Source organism: Microchirus variegatus, assembly GCF_963457635.1.
Source record: "Microchirus variegatus genome assembly, chromosome: 16".
NCBI classification, from domain to species: domain Eukaryota; kingdom Metazoa; phylum Chordata; class Actinopteri; order Pleuronectiformes; family Soleidae; genus Microchirus; species Microchirus variegatus.
In genome coordinates this window covers 7052182-7070431 of record NC_139817.1, presented here as the reverse complement: position 1 = coordinate 7070431, position 18250 = coordinate 7052182, and the positions used below count along the sequence as shown (strand labels likewise).

The 18250-nt window shown below is 40.9% G+C and overlaps 1 protein-coding gene across 6 annotated transcripts in view; it reads right to left on the bottom strand.

Annotated features, from left to right (window-relative positions):
* tns1b (tensin 1b) overlaps positions 1-18250 on the bottom strand; it is a gene marked incomplete at its 5' end in the record, with an annotated part of 155076 nt that overhangs the window by 78831 nt on the left and 57995 nt on the right. For all 6 annotated transcript variants that reach the window (XM_083902980.1, XM_083902984.1, XM_083902979.1 and 3 more), the window contains one exon: positions 17183-17220. In XM_083902980.1, the coding sequence (XP_083759106.1) occupies positions 17183-17220 (38 nt within the window). The remainder of the gene's footprint in view (positions 1-17182; positions 17221-18250) is intronic.

The following is an 18250-nucleotide window of genomic DNA, read 5'->3' as shown; positions in this document are numbered from 1 at the left end:
GAATGGCTTCAAAAACCAGAACCAATCAGTGAGTTCATGCCCATGTGATGTCACAAACCATTGAGTTGATTTAATATGATGGCCAGCAGAGGTGTTTCCATTTAAAAAGCTCTATTGTAGCCAGTATCGGGTTATTTGTTCTCTAAAACAAGAGCAAATCACTCATTAGAGGTATGACAACATCGTAATAAAAATAAACATTTCAGGTTAAATGTGGGTAGCGCATGCATTTGATGTTGGAAAATGTGAATCGGTGCTTTAAGGTAGAAACAAAATCTGCAAAGGGGTTGGTTTTCAAGTTGAAGGAAACAACTGCTGGTGCGTGTTAATAATTAATATACAATTCAGGATGACGTCAAAGCCGTTCCGCACATTACATAGGGGAATTATGGACTGTGAGTTGTTCATAATGTCAATTGGAAAGCCGACATGAAGTGAAAGATTCAGGTTATCTTATTTAGATAAGATAAGAAAAACCTTTTTTTTGGTGTGTGGAGAGGAAAGGCCTTGACCAGTCGATTCCATCCTGGTCGAAACACCATCGCTTTCAGGCAAGATCTAATGCAATTTGAGGCTTTTGGGCCACAGCCCACAGCTGGTTTCCATAAACGGCTGTGAAACGTCCGCTGGATTCACGTCAAAGAGTTAAAGTGTACGACTAAACTGACAGCCGGCCTTTAGATAAGATAATGAAGGTCTTACAAATTCGACAATGTCTCGCTGTATTGTGTCGCTGACTTTTATACCAGTATTGAATAAATTATAAACAAAGTCTCGAATTACTGGACAAGAGAAGAATACATTAGCACGCTAACATACTAGTTGAAGAGGCTAAATCTAAAGCTGCTTGTCAAACTTAAGATCCAAGTCAAAAACTTTTCTCTTGACTTTAAATCTACAAAAAAGTCTCTTCAAGGAAGGGTCATTATACCAGGCTTAAAGCTTGATTGCATGGCGTCATTTAAAAGATTAGCCGTCATTAAATCTTTCACTATAATATCCCCCATTTTTAGGGGCATTATGAGTCGTCAGTCCGTCTATTTTGAGGGGGTATTAGGCTGCGAAGGTCAGCAGAAAGATTTTTGTCTTGAGTCTCACTGGCACCAGTAATCACCACAGACCAGGACGAGGAGAAATAACGTCTGTGTGCAAATTCATTCATTAAAAATGTAGGTTTGATTGAACATTTTAAAAAGAATCCAGAGAGGATGAATGTGAATGTTTTTAGTGGACTGTCTCATACCTAACAGTACTTAAGTGTTACCATAGATTGTTTGTAAAAATTGAAGCCAATGTGGTAGTGCCTGAAACCTGTATTCTCTTGAATGGCCACTAGGTGGCAACTCCAATGGTAGAAGATGTCAATCTATAAGAAAAAGACCTTACTTCTAACTTTATATGTCCATAATATTTCCTTTTTTTTTTCAATATTGTCTGCAAGACTTGCATTTTGGGACATGTAATTCGCAGCTTACATTCAATGGGTGGTTTTGTTACCCCCAGCACTTCCAAATACAGTATAATTACTTTTATAATTACTTTACAGTTTTTCAAAAACAACATGGCTTTGGGCTTCAAATAAACATTTCCAAACCAATGAGTGACATGACAGTGGATTGCCACATGGCGGTAACAACCCTCACAGCAGTAAATTACACAAAGTTAATCTACTGTTAAACTCCAACATTAGTCTTTGGATAAAGGAAAAGGATCTTTATTGCCATAAACCAACCACCAACATTGCACAACAACTGACACAATGCACCAGGAGAACACACAAAAAGACCGGGAACCAAACCCAGCACCTTCTTACTGTGATTCTTACTAATCCACCAAACCCCTTTATGCACACCTCACTGGCTCTGTGACAGCAGATGCTCTCACCACATGTGCCAGATTTATTGAGTCAAATGAAACATGATGATACAACGCCGCCGTTGATAAATATGACGCTTTTACGACTCCCTCATTGGATGCTATTAATTATGCTAAAAGCCCAAAAGTGCTGCACGGCGCTTTGGCACGGCTATAGATTATTCATGTCGCTAATGCATTGAAGGCTCACAGCGTGTGCCAACGTTGGGAAACAAACAGCTCTGCAGATTTTGGCAATTCCACTTTTCAGTTACGTTCTGTGCCGTCCATTGATTTCACCCATTGGAAAAAGGACTTACATGCGTTTAAATGTCTCTACTCTCACCTGATCGTACTTGGATATCACTCCTGTGCGCAGTAATGTCGGCAGAACAGGCTTCAGGGACGACGCACTTTACACGGCTGATCGATTATTAACCGTTTTCCAGTTGGTGTAGTAATGTAATACGAAAAAAAAAAAAAAAAGTTCTGTTATTTCAGCTTCCTGTGAATGTGAATGTTCTCTGGTTTCTTCGCTCCACTGTGACAGTAAACTGAATATCTGTGGTTTGTGGACAAAACAAAAAAACACTTGAGGGGGCTGTCATTCTGAGGTTTTTTACACAACTTTCTGCATTTTACGGGCGGAACAACCGAGTCGGTTGATTGTGAATATGATCTAAAGCGTAATCGATAATGAAAATAATTGCTTGCAGGCCGACTATGCAGGGTTTAAATGGAAATGAGCTGTCCTTAAGCTCGAGAGTCACATCTCGGTTGGAGACGTTCTTATCTGGTGTGTTTTATGAGTCTTGTAAATGTTTTTGTTCATCTTTGTCTCAGTTCTTTCAAGTGTCATTGTTCTCAAATCTCTCGTGGAAAAGATGGAGTATCTCAAATCAATCTGTCTAAGTGTCCGTCCTTGTACGGTTTTCTTTTCTTTTATTATTGTTATTTCGCTGCAAAAGAAGTACCGTTCTACCGAGTTAAGGCTGCGTTTTGCAAAGACTGACACACATAGGAAAGGATTACTACATCAGTTTGTGGAGCAAGACAATTCATGCCTGTGGTTTTTTATGGTCCATTGACAACAGCCTTAACCCTAATCCCAGAAAAACACACACACACACACACACACACACACACACACACTGCTTGTCTGACCTGGCTCATTTGCAGTTGATTGTGTCTGTGGTCAGACATCTATTGGGCCTTTCCTAAAGGAAGGGCGGGGGTAAGTAAGTGCACAACGGTTTCCCTGGCAGACAGTAAAGACAGTAAAGACAGTAATGACACACACAAAAAAACATCTCTTCTGAAATCCAGTCAGACAGGGGACGGACAACATTTCCACACAATGTGGACTCATGGGTAACACAGGTGTCCAGGCAGGACAGGACAACGCAAACAGTAAGGAGTGAAAGGGCATTTGTTGATGTTAAACATTGCTTCTAAATGATTTACTCAATGTACATCTACTGTTCGTGTAGATAACAATCCTTTGTTCCTCTGGAAAACTGAATGGCCTCCTAATTTCACAATGTTTTTTGGATTGAGCAGCAAAAATTCCTTTTGCCTTTAGAAAGATTGACTCATGAGAATTAACGTCTGGGACGTATTACTGCAGAGCTACAGCAGCCACGGTCCCCCCCCCCCTTTATGAAGTCTGTTTGGGGGATGATTATTAGGAGAATTATGATTATGATTTTGGAAACGGGGGCCGGCCTCTATGATTCAAGACATTTGTGCTGTTTTTCGTTGTCGCTGTTTTGCACAAAACAGAGTTAGATTTGTTGTTTTAGCAAAGCTACAATCAGCATATATGATTATGTTTGTTGGAAGATACAGGAAATATGAATGCAGTGTTAAAATAACCGACATTTGTCGTCTACTCGTCTCACGTTAGCGTGAAGTCGTCTTACAGCAGGACTCTCTCGCACTTTTTAAACCCTAAATGGAGTGGAAGCCTAATTAATGTCATTGGTAACACCTGTGCCTGTGTCCTGCTACTTCATACCAGGTTTATTCATGATACGTACACACGTTGTATGAATTAAAATGTTGTTTTTGGGAGGCCTGCTGATTCACGAGACCAAACTTCAGTCCCATCGTTCAATAGGAAATGACCAAAAATCACAGAATCAGTAAAGTAGACATATTATAGCCTATTTCTACAAGTTAACCTCGTTCCGTGGTGTCCTAATGAATATGTCTGTGACATGCTTTGGTCAAAATCCTATAATAAGGATGAATCACCACAGCAGTTCAATCACCCTGCCAAAACAGCCCTGTTCAGAACGCTCTGTTTTGAGCGCCTGTCTCTTTAAATGCAAATGAGACACAGGAAGATACGTCAGCGTCACTGAGGATCCGGCAGCTAACAGCAGTTAGCATTTGGAAAAGCCATCATTATTGCCGTCGTGTATAAAATGTATCCACTGGACACGTAAATCCTCTGAGGCTGGAAGTTTGTGTAGAACTCTGTGCTGCACTGTGCAGCCAATAATAGGAGGGCCTCCTAGATAGGAACTCCAGAGTCCCAAATAGTGTTAAAATTATTAAAAAGTTTATTTTGCACAATATGTGCCCTTTAAGACTTTTGCAGTTCAAGCTAAAGACAAATGTCGGACCATGGAGTCCGTCAGGTATGTGCAGGTACCGTCATCAAACATAAATCTGTGTAGGAATGTGCAGCACTGCAGTTTATCAACGACGCTGGATTATGCCACGGATTATCTAACATCTACAGTACAACCTAAACCTTATATAGAATACTTAGATGTTTGTTACGTCTTCATTGGACTTTTTAAAGCTTCACTACGTGACGTTCTACATTGATCCGTTTGTCTAACACAGCAATGATTCAAGCATACGCTGCACTAATGCACACATGCGCTCATTAGAGGCATGTCTGAGCAACCAAACACACACAGTTAACCCTTCATTTCACAGAATGCAATGACTCACAGAATGAAGTACATTCTCAAAATGGGTCCAGACAAGGTTGAGAGGGAGGGGGGGGGGGGGGGGGATGGATCACGGCTGTCAGTTTACAGTTGTTACTTTGCACATCTGTCAAAGAATATGTTCTATGCTTTCACACTGTGCTTCTTACCCCCCCCCCCTGCCCCCCAAATTTCAAGCAAATTGGAGGCAATTGCACCTCACTGTGCTTGCCAAAAAATTTCCCAAAGTGCGGTCAGGTTTTCTCACGCCTCGGGCCATGTTTTCCATGCACAACTTCTGCAAGGTCCTGTTGTGAAACACTGCGGCTCAGTTCACGGCTCTCAGACACACACACACACACACACACACAGGCATTCAGACTTTTCCACCTCACACGTAGAACATTATATACGTTTGATCGATATCGTATCAATTTCAACAACCCGTCGTGTAAAAGGGAGCTTTCTTGACCTGTGGGTCAGGAAGATGACGCAGCATTGGTAGAGAAGAGAAGAGAAGTGAAGTGAAGTGAAGTGAATCGAAGTGACGAGAAGACTACAAACAAGAGAAGAGCCACCATTGTCATTCCAGCTTTGACCATGACTGCCACCAACCACAGACAGACCACACACAGACCTGAGCACTACAGGCAAAAAACCATGCTTTTTCATTTTTTTTTTTTTTAAGTCAGCACTAATACAACAAACAAAGCCTCTTACATGTTCACTGACAGTAAACACATTCCTGTCATCCATACAGTGAGCACGCAGTGCACTGGACGCATGCAAACACCAAAAAAAACTCACATTCAGTGAAACCTGCATGAAAGCACCAATACACCGGTTCCCACACACACACACACACACTTTCTGCTTCTCCGCTCCAATCAAGCAAATCCCCAACTGAACACGGCAGAGTCAACACTTGGGACGGACGAGAGCGCGCAAATACAAGCCAGCAGCAGCAGTTTTTTCCTCTCTCTTCCCCCCTTCTCTCAACCACACTCCTTACCTGAAACACTGCGGTGGCCATCCGATGTCAGTGTGTGTGTGTGTGTGTGTACAGTATCTGTGTTGTCAGCTCTCTTTGGTTCTCTCTGTCCCAGCCGTGGATTATTTCTTTTTACTGCTGCATCGTTCTCCCCCTGCACTCCAACCAGATGGGCTATAGGACTAAATCCACTCACACTGTTACCTTTGGTGCAGCAGCGCGAAGTGTTCAAGTGTGTATGTGTGTCAGATAAAGAGAAAGAGAAAGAGAGAGAGTGTGTGTTATTGGCTCCAAACTAACAGATCTGGCTAGTCTCTCCCTCTCTCTCTCTCTCTCTCTCACTCCTCCTCCTTCAAGAAAATGAGCAGGAAAAAAAATGTCTAGAGAAGAGTCATCCCACAAACGGCGCAGTGCAGCATTCAGCGCTGAATAAGCAGGCAAAGTCTGACTATTGCCATTTCCCTCTCTCTCTCTCTCTCTTTCACTGCCTGGGTTTTCTCCTCCCTCTTGTTCAGTCCATTTTCACCCTCCTCCTCCTCCTCCTCCTCCTCCTCCTCCTCCTCCCATGTGCGGAGACACATGAGTAATGTGTAGAAAAGACGAAATGAAAAAAAATATTCAAGTGAATTTCCCAGGGAGATCAGCCAAGGAGGGGGGGGGGGGACGGGTGGACGGGACATGAGCTGCAGCTTTTCTTTTCTTTTTCAGTCTCACTGTCCTGTTCTGCACACAAACTTCCTAATTCTTTATTCTCTCCTTGTTATCAGCTTCTCAAGTTACAGGTTAAATTTGTTTCCCCCCCCCCACTCTCTCTCTCTCTCTCTCTCTGCCTCTCACACACAACACTCACACACCGCCACAGAGCGAAAAGCACCATGAATGAATCCATTGGGCTTCACGGCAACTCCAGAGTCAGACACAGTGTCAACAGCTGTGAGGAGATACAGTACATACTTATCAGTCGCCGCACGCACCATGAAATCCTCTTGTTTTGATTCTTAACGCACTGAACTGAATGGTCAAGAGGATCGTAAACATGAGTTTAGGTTGTTTTATCAGTAGATTTAAAAAAAAAAAATGGATTTCAACAAAACTGTTTGGGAAACAAACTTCAAACCAACTAGAGAAAGCACTCAGAGAGCGTTTTGGCCCAATATTCAATTGCTTTACTTTAATGACTTGCCGATCCCTGGTATATTCCATATTCATTGTGTCGCGTAGTGCTTTAAACTGCTGAGAGACTATTAAGTCAAACAAGGACAAAGCAAAATGAACCTGATCCAAACTACAGAAGGTGATGATTCTGTGGATTACTCACATTGTAGGAGAGAACATTGTTAATTTGAATGTGGAAAATATTCTGTACGAGTGGCTTTAATCTCACCTGGAGTCCTGATGACAGTCAGGTACAGTAGAGCAGCGGTTCTCACAGACTACCACAGTAAAACCGCTGTGGCATTTTAATCACTTTCAACATCTCGGGCTCTTATCCAGTAGCAGACAATGGGACATTAGCGAAGAATGTCTCGGTACAAATTCGTAGCAAATTAACTGGTAAATGCCTCAGCGTGGAAAAGAACGGAACGGCCACCCGTCTTTGATGTTGCTCGAAATGTAAATTACACACAAGGTATTTATAATAAAAGCAACACCTTTGGCTGAAAGTCGTGTTCGCCAGATGTCGGCTCAAGGGAGCGTTATTAAATTGACTAATAATGACAAGGGGGCGAGTGAGGAAGGGAAGCTTGGCGAAAAACATGACATATGGTTTATAGTAACATAACAACATGGTGGGTTATGAAAGACGGGCATGTTTAATATCAGGACTGACTTTGAATGTTTGGAAGTGGGAAATCCCCTTTTTGTCTATGTGGGCAAAAAGTAACTGGACTTGGGAGCGTTGAGTTGTCACATTATGTGACAACTATACCTCTGTATGTTAGGGATTATAAAGCATGGGAACGTGTTGCCTTGTATGATTCTTCAAGTCTTGTCTGGCTCCAAAAATCCAATTTAAACCTGTGTTTTTGTCCAGTGGGAGTTTGTTTAATCGGTAATTCACTCCCGGGTGAAATGACTGGAATGCATGCAGGCTTGTCATCGTTTGCCTCAGATCTGCATTCGTGGGAACGCAAGACCTGATTTAACTCGTTCGTTTCTTCTTTGTCTGCTTCATTTTTGGTAGCAGTTCAAGTTTTTTATTATCCTAGCTTAATAAATGTCAAGTAAATAGACTGAAATTGGGCTTAGAGATGATTATCAGACAGCTAAGTCACACGTTTTCTCTTGTACTATTTATGTTGTTGTACTAAAGCCACAGACTTCCTGAGATATTGTACTTCCAACACCAAAATCATTTCTTTGACCACCTGAACCTGTTCAGTTCATCCTCAAGTCCAAGTTAAGACTCCATCATGGCGTTTCCGAGATTACCATGTTATTGACATCTGAACACCGAACTCTAAATATTTCATCCTTGATCCAAAGTGAGTGTTTTTGCCAAAGTTCAAAGGATTCCCTGGAGAAACCATCGATGAAAAGGGCCGAGAGAGAGAGAGAAGGAGGGAGAGAGAAAGAGCACCGTCTGGGATCCAGTTTCATGAGTCTGACTCAGGATTTCCCAAGCAGCAGCGGTCACCGTCCCTCGGGACTCAGCTGAACGTTTCTACCAACGCCCAATGCGACCGTACGGACCAGATTGGACGATCCAGGACGATGACGATTACGCAAGCAGGAGCTCAGACACCGTGGAAGCAGGCATTCAACCGAGGACAGACTCCGTGATATATACCGTATGGGTGTGGAACATGAGGAAAACAAAAAAAATTGAAAAGTCTACACACTCCCTCCAGTGAGTAACTAGGAGGTGTCCTCCAGAAAGGCATTCCTCCAACAGCTGCCGTCATGGTCAGGAAAGGAAAGCTTCGCGAGTCCAAAAAAACAAGCACACTCAGCAACACAACAGCTTTCTCAGACACTGACATTTGGTGATTTCTGTTCTTGTTGGTATTATTTGACCTCCATTTTTGACTTAATGAACAATGTGTGCTCTATCAATCAGACCTGAGTGAGGGAGCATTTTTGTGTATACAGCAACAGTGCAGGGGCAGGCGGGGCCAAGAAGTATTTACTGTATATCCTCAAACTCCAAACCTATTTGCAGCCATCTTGACATTAAAAAATCACTTCCTGTGTGCAGCGTGGGATTCTCATCAAACAACACAAGACCTAAATACCGCTATACTGAGAAAAACAGAGCGTTGTGCTTTAAATTTCATGTAATTTACGGAGATGTACAGTATGTTCAACATAGTCCCACCCCTTTGCTTATTTCTGCTTATATCACTGTCTCCGACATACACTTGGCCCATTGTTGACATTCCTTCCAGCATCCCTCTCTCTCTCCTGATTATTCCATCATCCTGTTTGTTTTTTTCCCTCTCTGCTGTATCTATGCACACATGGCCGGGAGCCACCGCTCCTCGTGTCTGTCTGCCGCTGGCTCGTGCATTTGAACACGAGGCGCTGACAGACGACTGCCTTTTGGTTTTCGTGAAGATCACACAGAACAGAGTCATAGCCGTGTGTTGCAATACATCAACAAGAGTTGAAGCCGCACAAGTCAATAACTCTACGCTGAGGAGAGGAAGTTACTGTCAGAGCCAGGTCTCCTGAAAGTAGTGTAGCAGTTTCGATTTTACGGAATCCGTGAAGATCCCAGGAGGTGGATCCTTTGGCATGAAAAGTTCTTGACGCTAGCAAAGATGGATTCCTCAATTCCTCAAGTACAGAATCCAACACTTATGAGTTGTAATATCTTGTTTATTTCTAAGCATTCTCAGGACTAGGATGAGGAAAGGCTTCTTTTCCTTTTTTTTTTGCAGGAGCTTTTCCTGCCGCCATGGCAATGTAAACAAAATGTGATGTCACGTGATGTCCGGACTTCTATTTGAAGAAGATGTGAAACGAGACCATTAAGCCCTCAGGGAAAACGTTTACTGACATGATAAATGGAGTGAAAAGTAGGCTCATTTTGCAACCGACTTGCATTCTTTTTGCAGCTTTAGCAAGGTATCTAAAGCTGGGGACGCAGGGTTTTTTGCCCGATTTTACCCAAGAGTCTGCTCCAGTCAGCACTAGTTGGAGACAGTTGGCACGAGAAAGACCTAACCCAAAGTTGCAGTTAGTCAAACATTGATTTTCTGGAAGTAATTGGGTTACCGACCCAACGGATGCAAACAGCCAATGACAAAGAGTAGGTGGGGCGTCAGGACATGGCATCAGAAGACAACAGGAAGTAGCGTGAATATCTAAACAACGATGCCAACGTCATAAAGATCTGCTGAAACCAGTCGGTTAGTGTTTACTCTAAGTCTTTTCAAAATCGGTAGACTGAATGTTGCGTAGTGTGTCCCAACTTAATTGCAACGTCCGTCCTACTTCCAAGTTCTGACTTGTCAAACCCTAAGACTTAATCCAATTCTTGCATAAACCTAGTCCACCATTTAAAACCATTATATTGATTAGCATCACCTACACATTTCTATGCAAAACACCACAAAGGATTTCAAACACTATAATGTCGCTGTAGTGTCAATAAGTCACGTCATTCTGGTTCAGAAACGTCAGTGCACACGTAAAGTGCGGTTTGTTCGTGGCAACCAGGTTGTGGTGTAAACAAACACACTATTGTCGTCAAGCTGCAGTCCCACAAAAGCATATTAGCAATATTCGGCTGTTGAATTGTGTAAGCAGAAAAATGACTGAACATGCTATTTACCATATCAACTTATTAACCATATCTATGAGCTAATGTTCTGTTGTGTGTTTACGACTTGTGTCCAGGTAGCCGACATATAATATTTGACTGCAAATAAATGATATTCTGATTGTGATATGAAGAAAATTGAGTCCTGATGAAAATGTAAAAAGAACATCATATCTGGTGAATTACGACCCTTACCTTTTATACTTTTGTCCATTTTTCCAGAATAATTTCCAGTATCTGGCAGTTATTTACAATTTAGTGTTAAATTTGAAATTTCAACAGTATAACACGTATTTAAAATAACATGTGTTTGAGTCTTTGTCTCAATGTCCCAAAGAAGCTGATTTACCGGCTTCCTGCAACAGTGCGAGTAAAGCACATACAGTCGCGTAACTACGGTGACGGCGATTTATCCCATGCTTGAATTTTTCCATGTAAATGTCTCACAAGATAAAAATGGCAGAGCAGAATGTGTCCTGTCCTATGCTGTTGTCCTGTGACTGCTAAGTCAATTAGGTTCAAAAGCTGTGTGAGCTGGATCTGTACGATCAGACGAGGAAACACAGAAGACACAGAAACACCATGTGAAAGACCTGCGGCTTCATCCATTTCACGTTTACCCCCTCACTTGTTTCCTCCAACACTTTTTTCCAGGGATTTGTATGACATGGCGTTTTATGTCTTCTTACCAGGACTCCCCGTCCCTCCCCCTCCCTGTCCTACAGTAACTCCCATGTCTCTCTCTCTCTGCAGGGCCACATGTACAAGGAAGGAAGTTGTTAAAGCTGTTTCTGGGGAGTCAGTACCACATGAACATCTTTGAAGCTTCACTTGGGGCTTATGTAATCCTGTATTTACACTACAAGACCAATGGGACTTAAGGCAAGTGCCATTCACACAAACACAGACTTTGACATTTCTTGACATTACCTCTTTTTTTTTTTTTCAGCTCTGCAGTTTGAATTATAAACCTAAATGTACTCATGTAGCTGATAAATTACCGTGGGGGAGCACACAAACTCCTTCGGGAGCTGTTCAAAACATGCAGCATCGAAAAAAAATGCATGAAAAACTCCTGGAAGAAGCCAGATGTTGCTACTGTCGTTACTAAGCGACAGCATCCCAGGGAGCTGCAGTTACTGCAGCTTCACTGAATGAATTAACATTAAACAAAGGCAAATAGATTACAAGCACTTTGCTTTTATTCTCATCGCTCAGCTTTGCTGCTGCGTGTATCTTCTGGAGCTTCGCTTGGACGATGGTCAAAGCTTAATTCAGAGTAAACACAGAACAGTCTAAACGACTTCTTTGGAACTAGAGCTGAAACTATTACTCGATTCATCGATTATTAATTACTCGGTTTGGAGCTTTTTTTCAGGATTTTCATGACAACAAGATTTATGATCGTCTCAATTGTGAATATATGGGCTCCAGATAACAAAAGAAATCATTAAAACGCAATCATTTTGGTTTGTGGACAAAACGAGACATTCGAGAACATCATCATTTCCAGGTTTGACAAACACCGATCAAAGTTTTTTAACACTTCCTGACATTTTATGGACCAAATAATGTAAAGATGCAGCTTATGAATGGCCCGTTATACTGAGGGTAGAACTAGAGATGACTGCTTACCATTCAAGCTCGGATCATTTACCACAAGTTCACTAATGATTCCTGGTGATTTCCTATAGTGAAGGTTCTGCTTTAACTCTCCTACAAGTCCTCAAACAGCAGCTGACACTCTATCTGACCTTCATCTCCTTTCAATGCAGATGTGGTACATTTTTTTTTTAAAAGAACACAACATTTCCTCATCAAAGCATTCCTTGTTGTTTCAGTGACAGAGTGACTCACAGGTCACACCGCATTAAGAACGCCATTTAATTCCACTGCTGACGCTGCCAAAAGCAACGGACTTTTCCTTCACGGATCCCTGCAAGCAGAATGTAAAAACTCTCCAACATAATCAAGTTCTTCTTCTTCTTTTTTACTCTATGACGCCATTTTCATGAAGTGGTCAGACCTTGAGGTGTAACATTAAATCGTTATGCTAATGTGCTCTGCACAAACACACAGGTGGCATTCATCGTGTTTACGCATGTCATTTTCTTACAATCTGCAAGTATTTGCCAGAACCTGACGTGGCATGTTTGTACGACCCCACCGCACAAAGATAATAAATAATAAAATAATAAGTAAATGCTCTTGCATGAGGCAAAAAAAAAAGTCAACTGACCTTGCACAGACATGAAGTGGAAACTTACTTCACGGTGTGTGTGGTTGCATCAGCACTCAACAGGGATTACCGTAAAGTACAATATAATCTGCCACTGTAAGTATCAGACAGCATCCATTCCCACTGTACGCCATAAAAAACAATGAGCTATGTATGTAGCAACATGCGGTATCTGAAGCGAGTCACTGGAACAGAAATCCAGCCTAATAAAACTCACAGTCAACGCTTCAAATAAAAAAAAAACTGCAGAGAATTGAATGGAGCATATATAAAAAAAAGAGGTTATAGAGGTATAGGCCTCAGACTGGGCCATACACACACTTACATGGACAAAGGTATTTGGCCACACCTATTGAATGTAGGTGTTTCAATCAGGCTTCGGGCTCGGCCTCTTATCTCAACAGCACTTCAGCATAACAAGAGAAGACGAAGGATTATAAAGACACGGTTTGACGAGTTTGGTGACCTCATAAATGCTCCTCCTCCTGCATACATCATTGCAGTCCCTATAGTGTATCTATACACATATACTTGTAGTATTGTCAAAAAATGTCCAATGAGTAACTGCTTCTGCCTCCTTTCAGCTCCGTTTTTCCAAGATTAACTTTCGATATCCGGCAGTTATTCAACCGAATAAGCTGATGGCAAATCACAAAAGGGTTTAACCCTTTAAGGTACTACTCAACCATTTGGTCAACCACACTTTATGTCACTATATGTCCTGAAAAATGCATCAAGCTGAACTCACGAACACTTAGTGTTGTGAATGTTGTACTTTATGAATTATGCAAACCAGGTTTATTATGAACAGACGTCTCAACCGTTTGGTAGAGGCCTGTATCTGAAATACTGTAGGGTCTAATTTAAAAAATATAAAAATAAATAATAAAACAATGCAAATAAATAATTTTTCCTTTGCTTTTTTTTTTGGTGTGTACCTTAAACATACAATATATTCCTTTTTCTGGTGTAGAAGAAACCTCTGAGGTTTGCAAAGCTCTGTTTCATTTCACTGAATCCACATCCAGTATGAGGGACAACATACATTAATCTCATAGAGAGAGAAAAAACATAAACTTATTTCCATCTATAGTCTCTTGAAAGGTGAAACAAGCAGAGCAAAACCTAACACATGAACAAGTCAAACGCACGCTCGAGATCAAGAAGTGCATGTTTTCTGTCAACTGAGCTTCATCCAAACACTTAGGGAGTTCCAGGCTGGTTTCTCTCATAACCGACTCCGTGGCAGCTATAGTTCTTGTAACCTGCCACAGACACTTATCTATAAAACTGCAGAGAAATCCAGCTGCAAACCTAACAAAAATAAATGTGTGGACACAGGTGTTTGGATGTGTCAACTTCTTGAAGGTGATAAATAATTCAAGGATTGATGGTTTGAATTATTCTCCACTGCTTCAAGGATTCTCAGTGGAATGTAGTTGTAGATTTTTTTTTTTTACATTTATTTCCAATTCCGTTATTACTGATGGGAGAGAGAGAGAGTGGACTGAGATGAAATCAGCTAAAAAAATGACTTGATTGTTCCCATTTGTCCAGTAGCATTGCTGTGTCAAGCATGAAAAGCATCGCAGAACAACTTCCAGCTGAGTCGAGCTAATGAATAACAAATCTTTTTAAATAAAAACAACACAAGTAGAAGTAGAAGCCGGCCAAAAAATCAACATGCGTTTTAACAATTAAAAAGCGGAGGGGGAGGGAAAAAAAAAACACATTTTGGGAAAATTGAATGAATAATAGTGGTTTTAGAGTGTGAGAATACATTTTTTGTAAAGAATACATACAATTAAATGCATTCTCAGTTACATTTCATAATAATTGTGGATAATTGTGGATTAATTAATTCATTTATATACTATATATATATAAAAAAAAGTATAGTTTGTTGCATTTATGAAGTTTAAGAAGTTTAATTTCATTACTGCTTTTTACTTATAGGTAGTATATTGAAAGAAACCTTTCTAAGTCTTACACACTGAACCTGTAAGAGCACCTGTAAGGTGACATTTATGACAATAATCAGGAAAATGGAACATTGACTACAAGGAGCCTTTATGTAAATCTACTTATGTTGCATTTTCTTAATAGTAGTTGGCAGTAGAGCGGCTTTTACGACACAGAATGAGTGAAATTAGCATGAGCAGGCCGTGAGCTCTTAAGTATAGTCTGAGGTCTTTACCTTTTCCTTAATGCTTTCGCAGCAGTGCAGAGGGAAAATCCCAGACATCCTGCATCCAAACGATGAGACATAGTCGGAGGAAAAACTACAGTAAAGGGATTTGGTTAAAAAAAAAAAAAAACTGTACATATCTTTACTTCCAAGATGATCTAATAGAGAAACCTGTCTGTCATCACGCAGGAGTGAAATTTCACTCACAAGCTTGAAAGTATTTTTCACATCCAGTTGCGAATAAAGAAACCGTGCTGGTTTGGAGGACAAAATGTGTGCCAGGTTAGTATCAGGATGATATTTATAACCAGTGTGTCCGTGGGAAAACATGATATTATTATTATAACTGAAGATTCGTCATCACTTTTACATTAAACTTCATTAAAAAAAACACCTGGATTAAATAGATATGAAGGTTCCACGCTTGTTTATGTTACTGGTGCTGTATCACTAACATCATGTGTTCTGGTTTAATAGCACATGAGTGGAGCTTTGGTGCCACTGACTGTTCAAAGATCAACTCTGTGGAGCTGGAATGACGAAATGGACACACAGAAGCCATATAAGAATCCCAATACAGCGAAATCTCACCCACAATTTGGCAGCAATGGTGGAATCAATAAAGTTACAGCTCATCTTGTGTTTAATACCTAATGGACTGACATATAATGTATTGTAGATGGGCCCTGAACTCCTATCTTCAGACAGGCATAGATACTTACAGTATATAAGCTTAAAATATAGTAAATAAACATGGTTTATTAGTTGTTTCTTTACAAGGATAGACATAGTAAAAGTAGTTGTAAAAACATAGTTTCTCTCAGCTCCCACCGCGACTGAAAAAAAGAGTGAAATATTTCACACGACGACGTGAACAGACACTAAATACCGTCTTCCTAAAGTGGAGCGGTTACTCGCATTTAGAGGATCGTCGGGCGCGATGGCAGACGTGATCACACACTCCAGCTGCTGACGTTACACTTGTACGCATGTAAACCGATCATTACAGCGCGCGGGCCCGAGCCCTCGGCAGCTGGAGGTGTGAGAATTCTCCTCCCGACTGTAATCGGTAAGGTTTGTCGTTAAAATCATTACATGGAAACTAAAAACTCTGTATACTCCAGATTTAAAAAAAAAAAAAAATCTGCCCTATAAACTTCTTGAAAACTCTAATGAAATGTGGATGGAAAGCATCTATGGTGCAGATTAATGTAGATTAAATGAAAGTGGAGGCAGAAATATCACCTGCATGAAAACACCAAAGATGTTTTGGTCAATTAGATCATTAAATCCTCAAAATCTACAAACCCATTTCAACATATAAGGTGGGTTTTAGTTTATCGCTTATGCCGTTTCGTTTGATATCTTTCCACTGGAGGCCTCTCTCCTCCGACATGGCCAAAGCCCACACCTCATATTTAGTGTGGCCTGTCTGCCCTGCACTCTTGGCATTTCCTGTGAGTAAAAAGAGGGAGTGGGTAAAGCTGGCAAGCAGCAGCAGCAGCACCCATTTAAATAATGGATACCAGATGAAGCATGTGTATGTACTGTATAAACTTAAGGTGTGCGTGTGTGTGTGTGTGTCCCTGCACAGAAACTGTACCTTTTCAGTCAAATAAACAACTTTCTTTCACAATCCTGCAGCAGCTTACCTCCCAATTCCTTCTCGTAACCCTTTGCTTTTCCAAATATGAAACAAGTGACATCTCCATGCCGAGGTCTCTTATTTTTAGAATCCTGCAGTTTGTCCAGTATAAACACATTCTGGTATAAAGTGCATTTGTTTAAACATTCTTAGGATTGTTTTTTTATATATATATAAAGTACTGTGCAAAAGTCTCAGGCACCACCAGCTCTGTTGTTTTTTTCTGTCTCTCAAATTCTCTGATCATTGGAATTTGGAATTAAGTGATGCGACTTAAAGCTGGTCGTATATATTAGCGAGCTGTCAATGAGTTTATATATATGTATTTACTCCACCTCCTTCAGCATCTGCACGTATACACACACACAAACAGACATGCACATCCTGAAGAGCAGATGACTCCACCTAAAAACGTAATATCTCCCGAGCTTACATGGATTTGGGCAAGTCCAGACGCTTTCTTTCTTATAAATCATTTTTTTACTTTCTGTGTCAATAAGCATTGACAGAAGAGACACAAATAAGAACATTAAACATGATTGTCTGACTTACCTTGACTTCACATTTCTTGTGGCAAGCTATTCGGCACACTAGAGAAAACAAGAAGAAAAAAAACAAATTAGCGTTAAAAAAATTTCTCACAAACACCGAGGATAAAAATCGAATCACGACCTTGAGTCGTTGGCAAGGAGGTTTAAAAAAGCAAGCGGGGTCCGTGCACCGTCCACAGTGTTTGCTCTGTGGTCAAAGACATAATAGTGGCCAGTGTTGTCTTTGTGTTTTCAGGACACTGCTTCCCAGTCGAACACTGATCGACCCTGAACTGCAAGACATGACATTGGTTTCCATTTGACCTTAGAGGGGTTAAAAGTCACAACTAGGAATGAAGTCCCAAAAAAAGTCCCAAATTTCAATTCACATTTAACAGGGTTCCTATAGGTCTTTGACATCCTTTAAAGTACACCACCTGCACAGTACAGACGTAGAGTCGTAAATTACTAGCGGTGTTTTGGACTCCGTCCAGTGTCTCTCTCTCTTGAGATTCAGCAAGAAGCAAAACCGGGCAAATTTAGTTGATGCCTGGGAAATACAAACTCCAAGATCTCTGTTTCACCAACGAAAAATGACAAACAATGACTTTGACCAAGATCCCAAGGACAATCACTTGTCCAGATGGTTAAAGTTAATCAAAAAATCAATAAAAGTGGACGCCATGGGTGAAGCGGCTATTACAAGTTGCCCTCCCATCATTTGCTCCGTGAATTTGAGGGAATTGGTCCTGGAAAATCCTCGCAAAGGCCTTTGAATTTCATGTCAACCAAGGTGTAGGACCGAAAAACAAAGGCCAACTGAAAAGCTAGCATCGCTGTCTGACGCTAAAACGCTGAATGTTTAAGAACTTGTGTGTTAACATTTCAGAGGGTTTATTGACATAAATTGAAGATAAACCCATAAAAAGTTTGGTATTCATTCATTAGCATACTGTATATCAACCTAACCCTAACCTAAGTGTACTGGCACTGTTATATTTTGGAGGGAAGAGCATTAATTTGAGCAATTTAGTCATAATTGACCCATTTCCACCAAGTGGTACAGTTCGGTTCAGTTCTGTACATCACA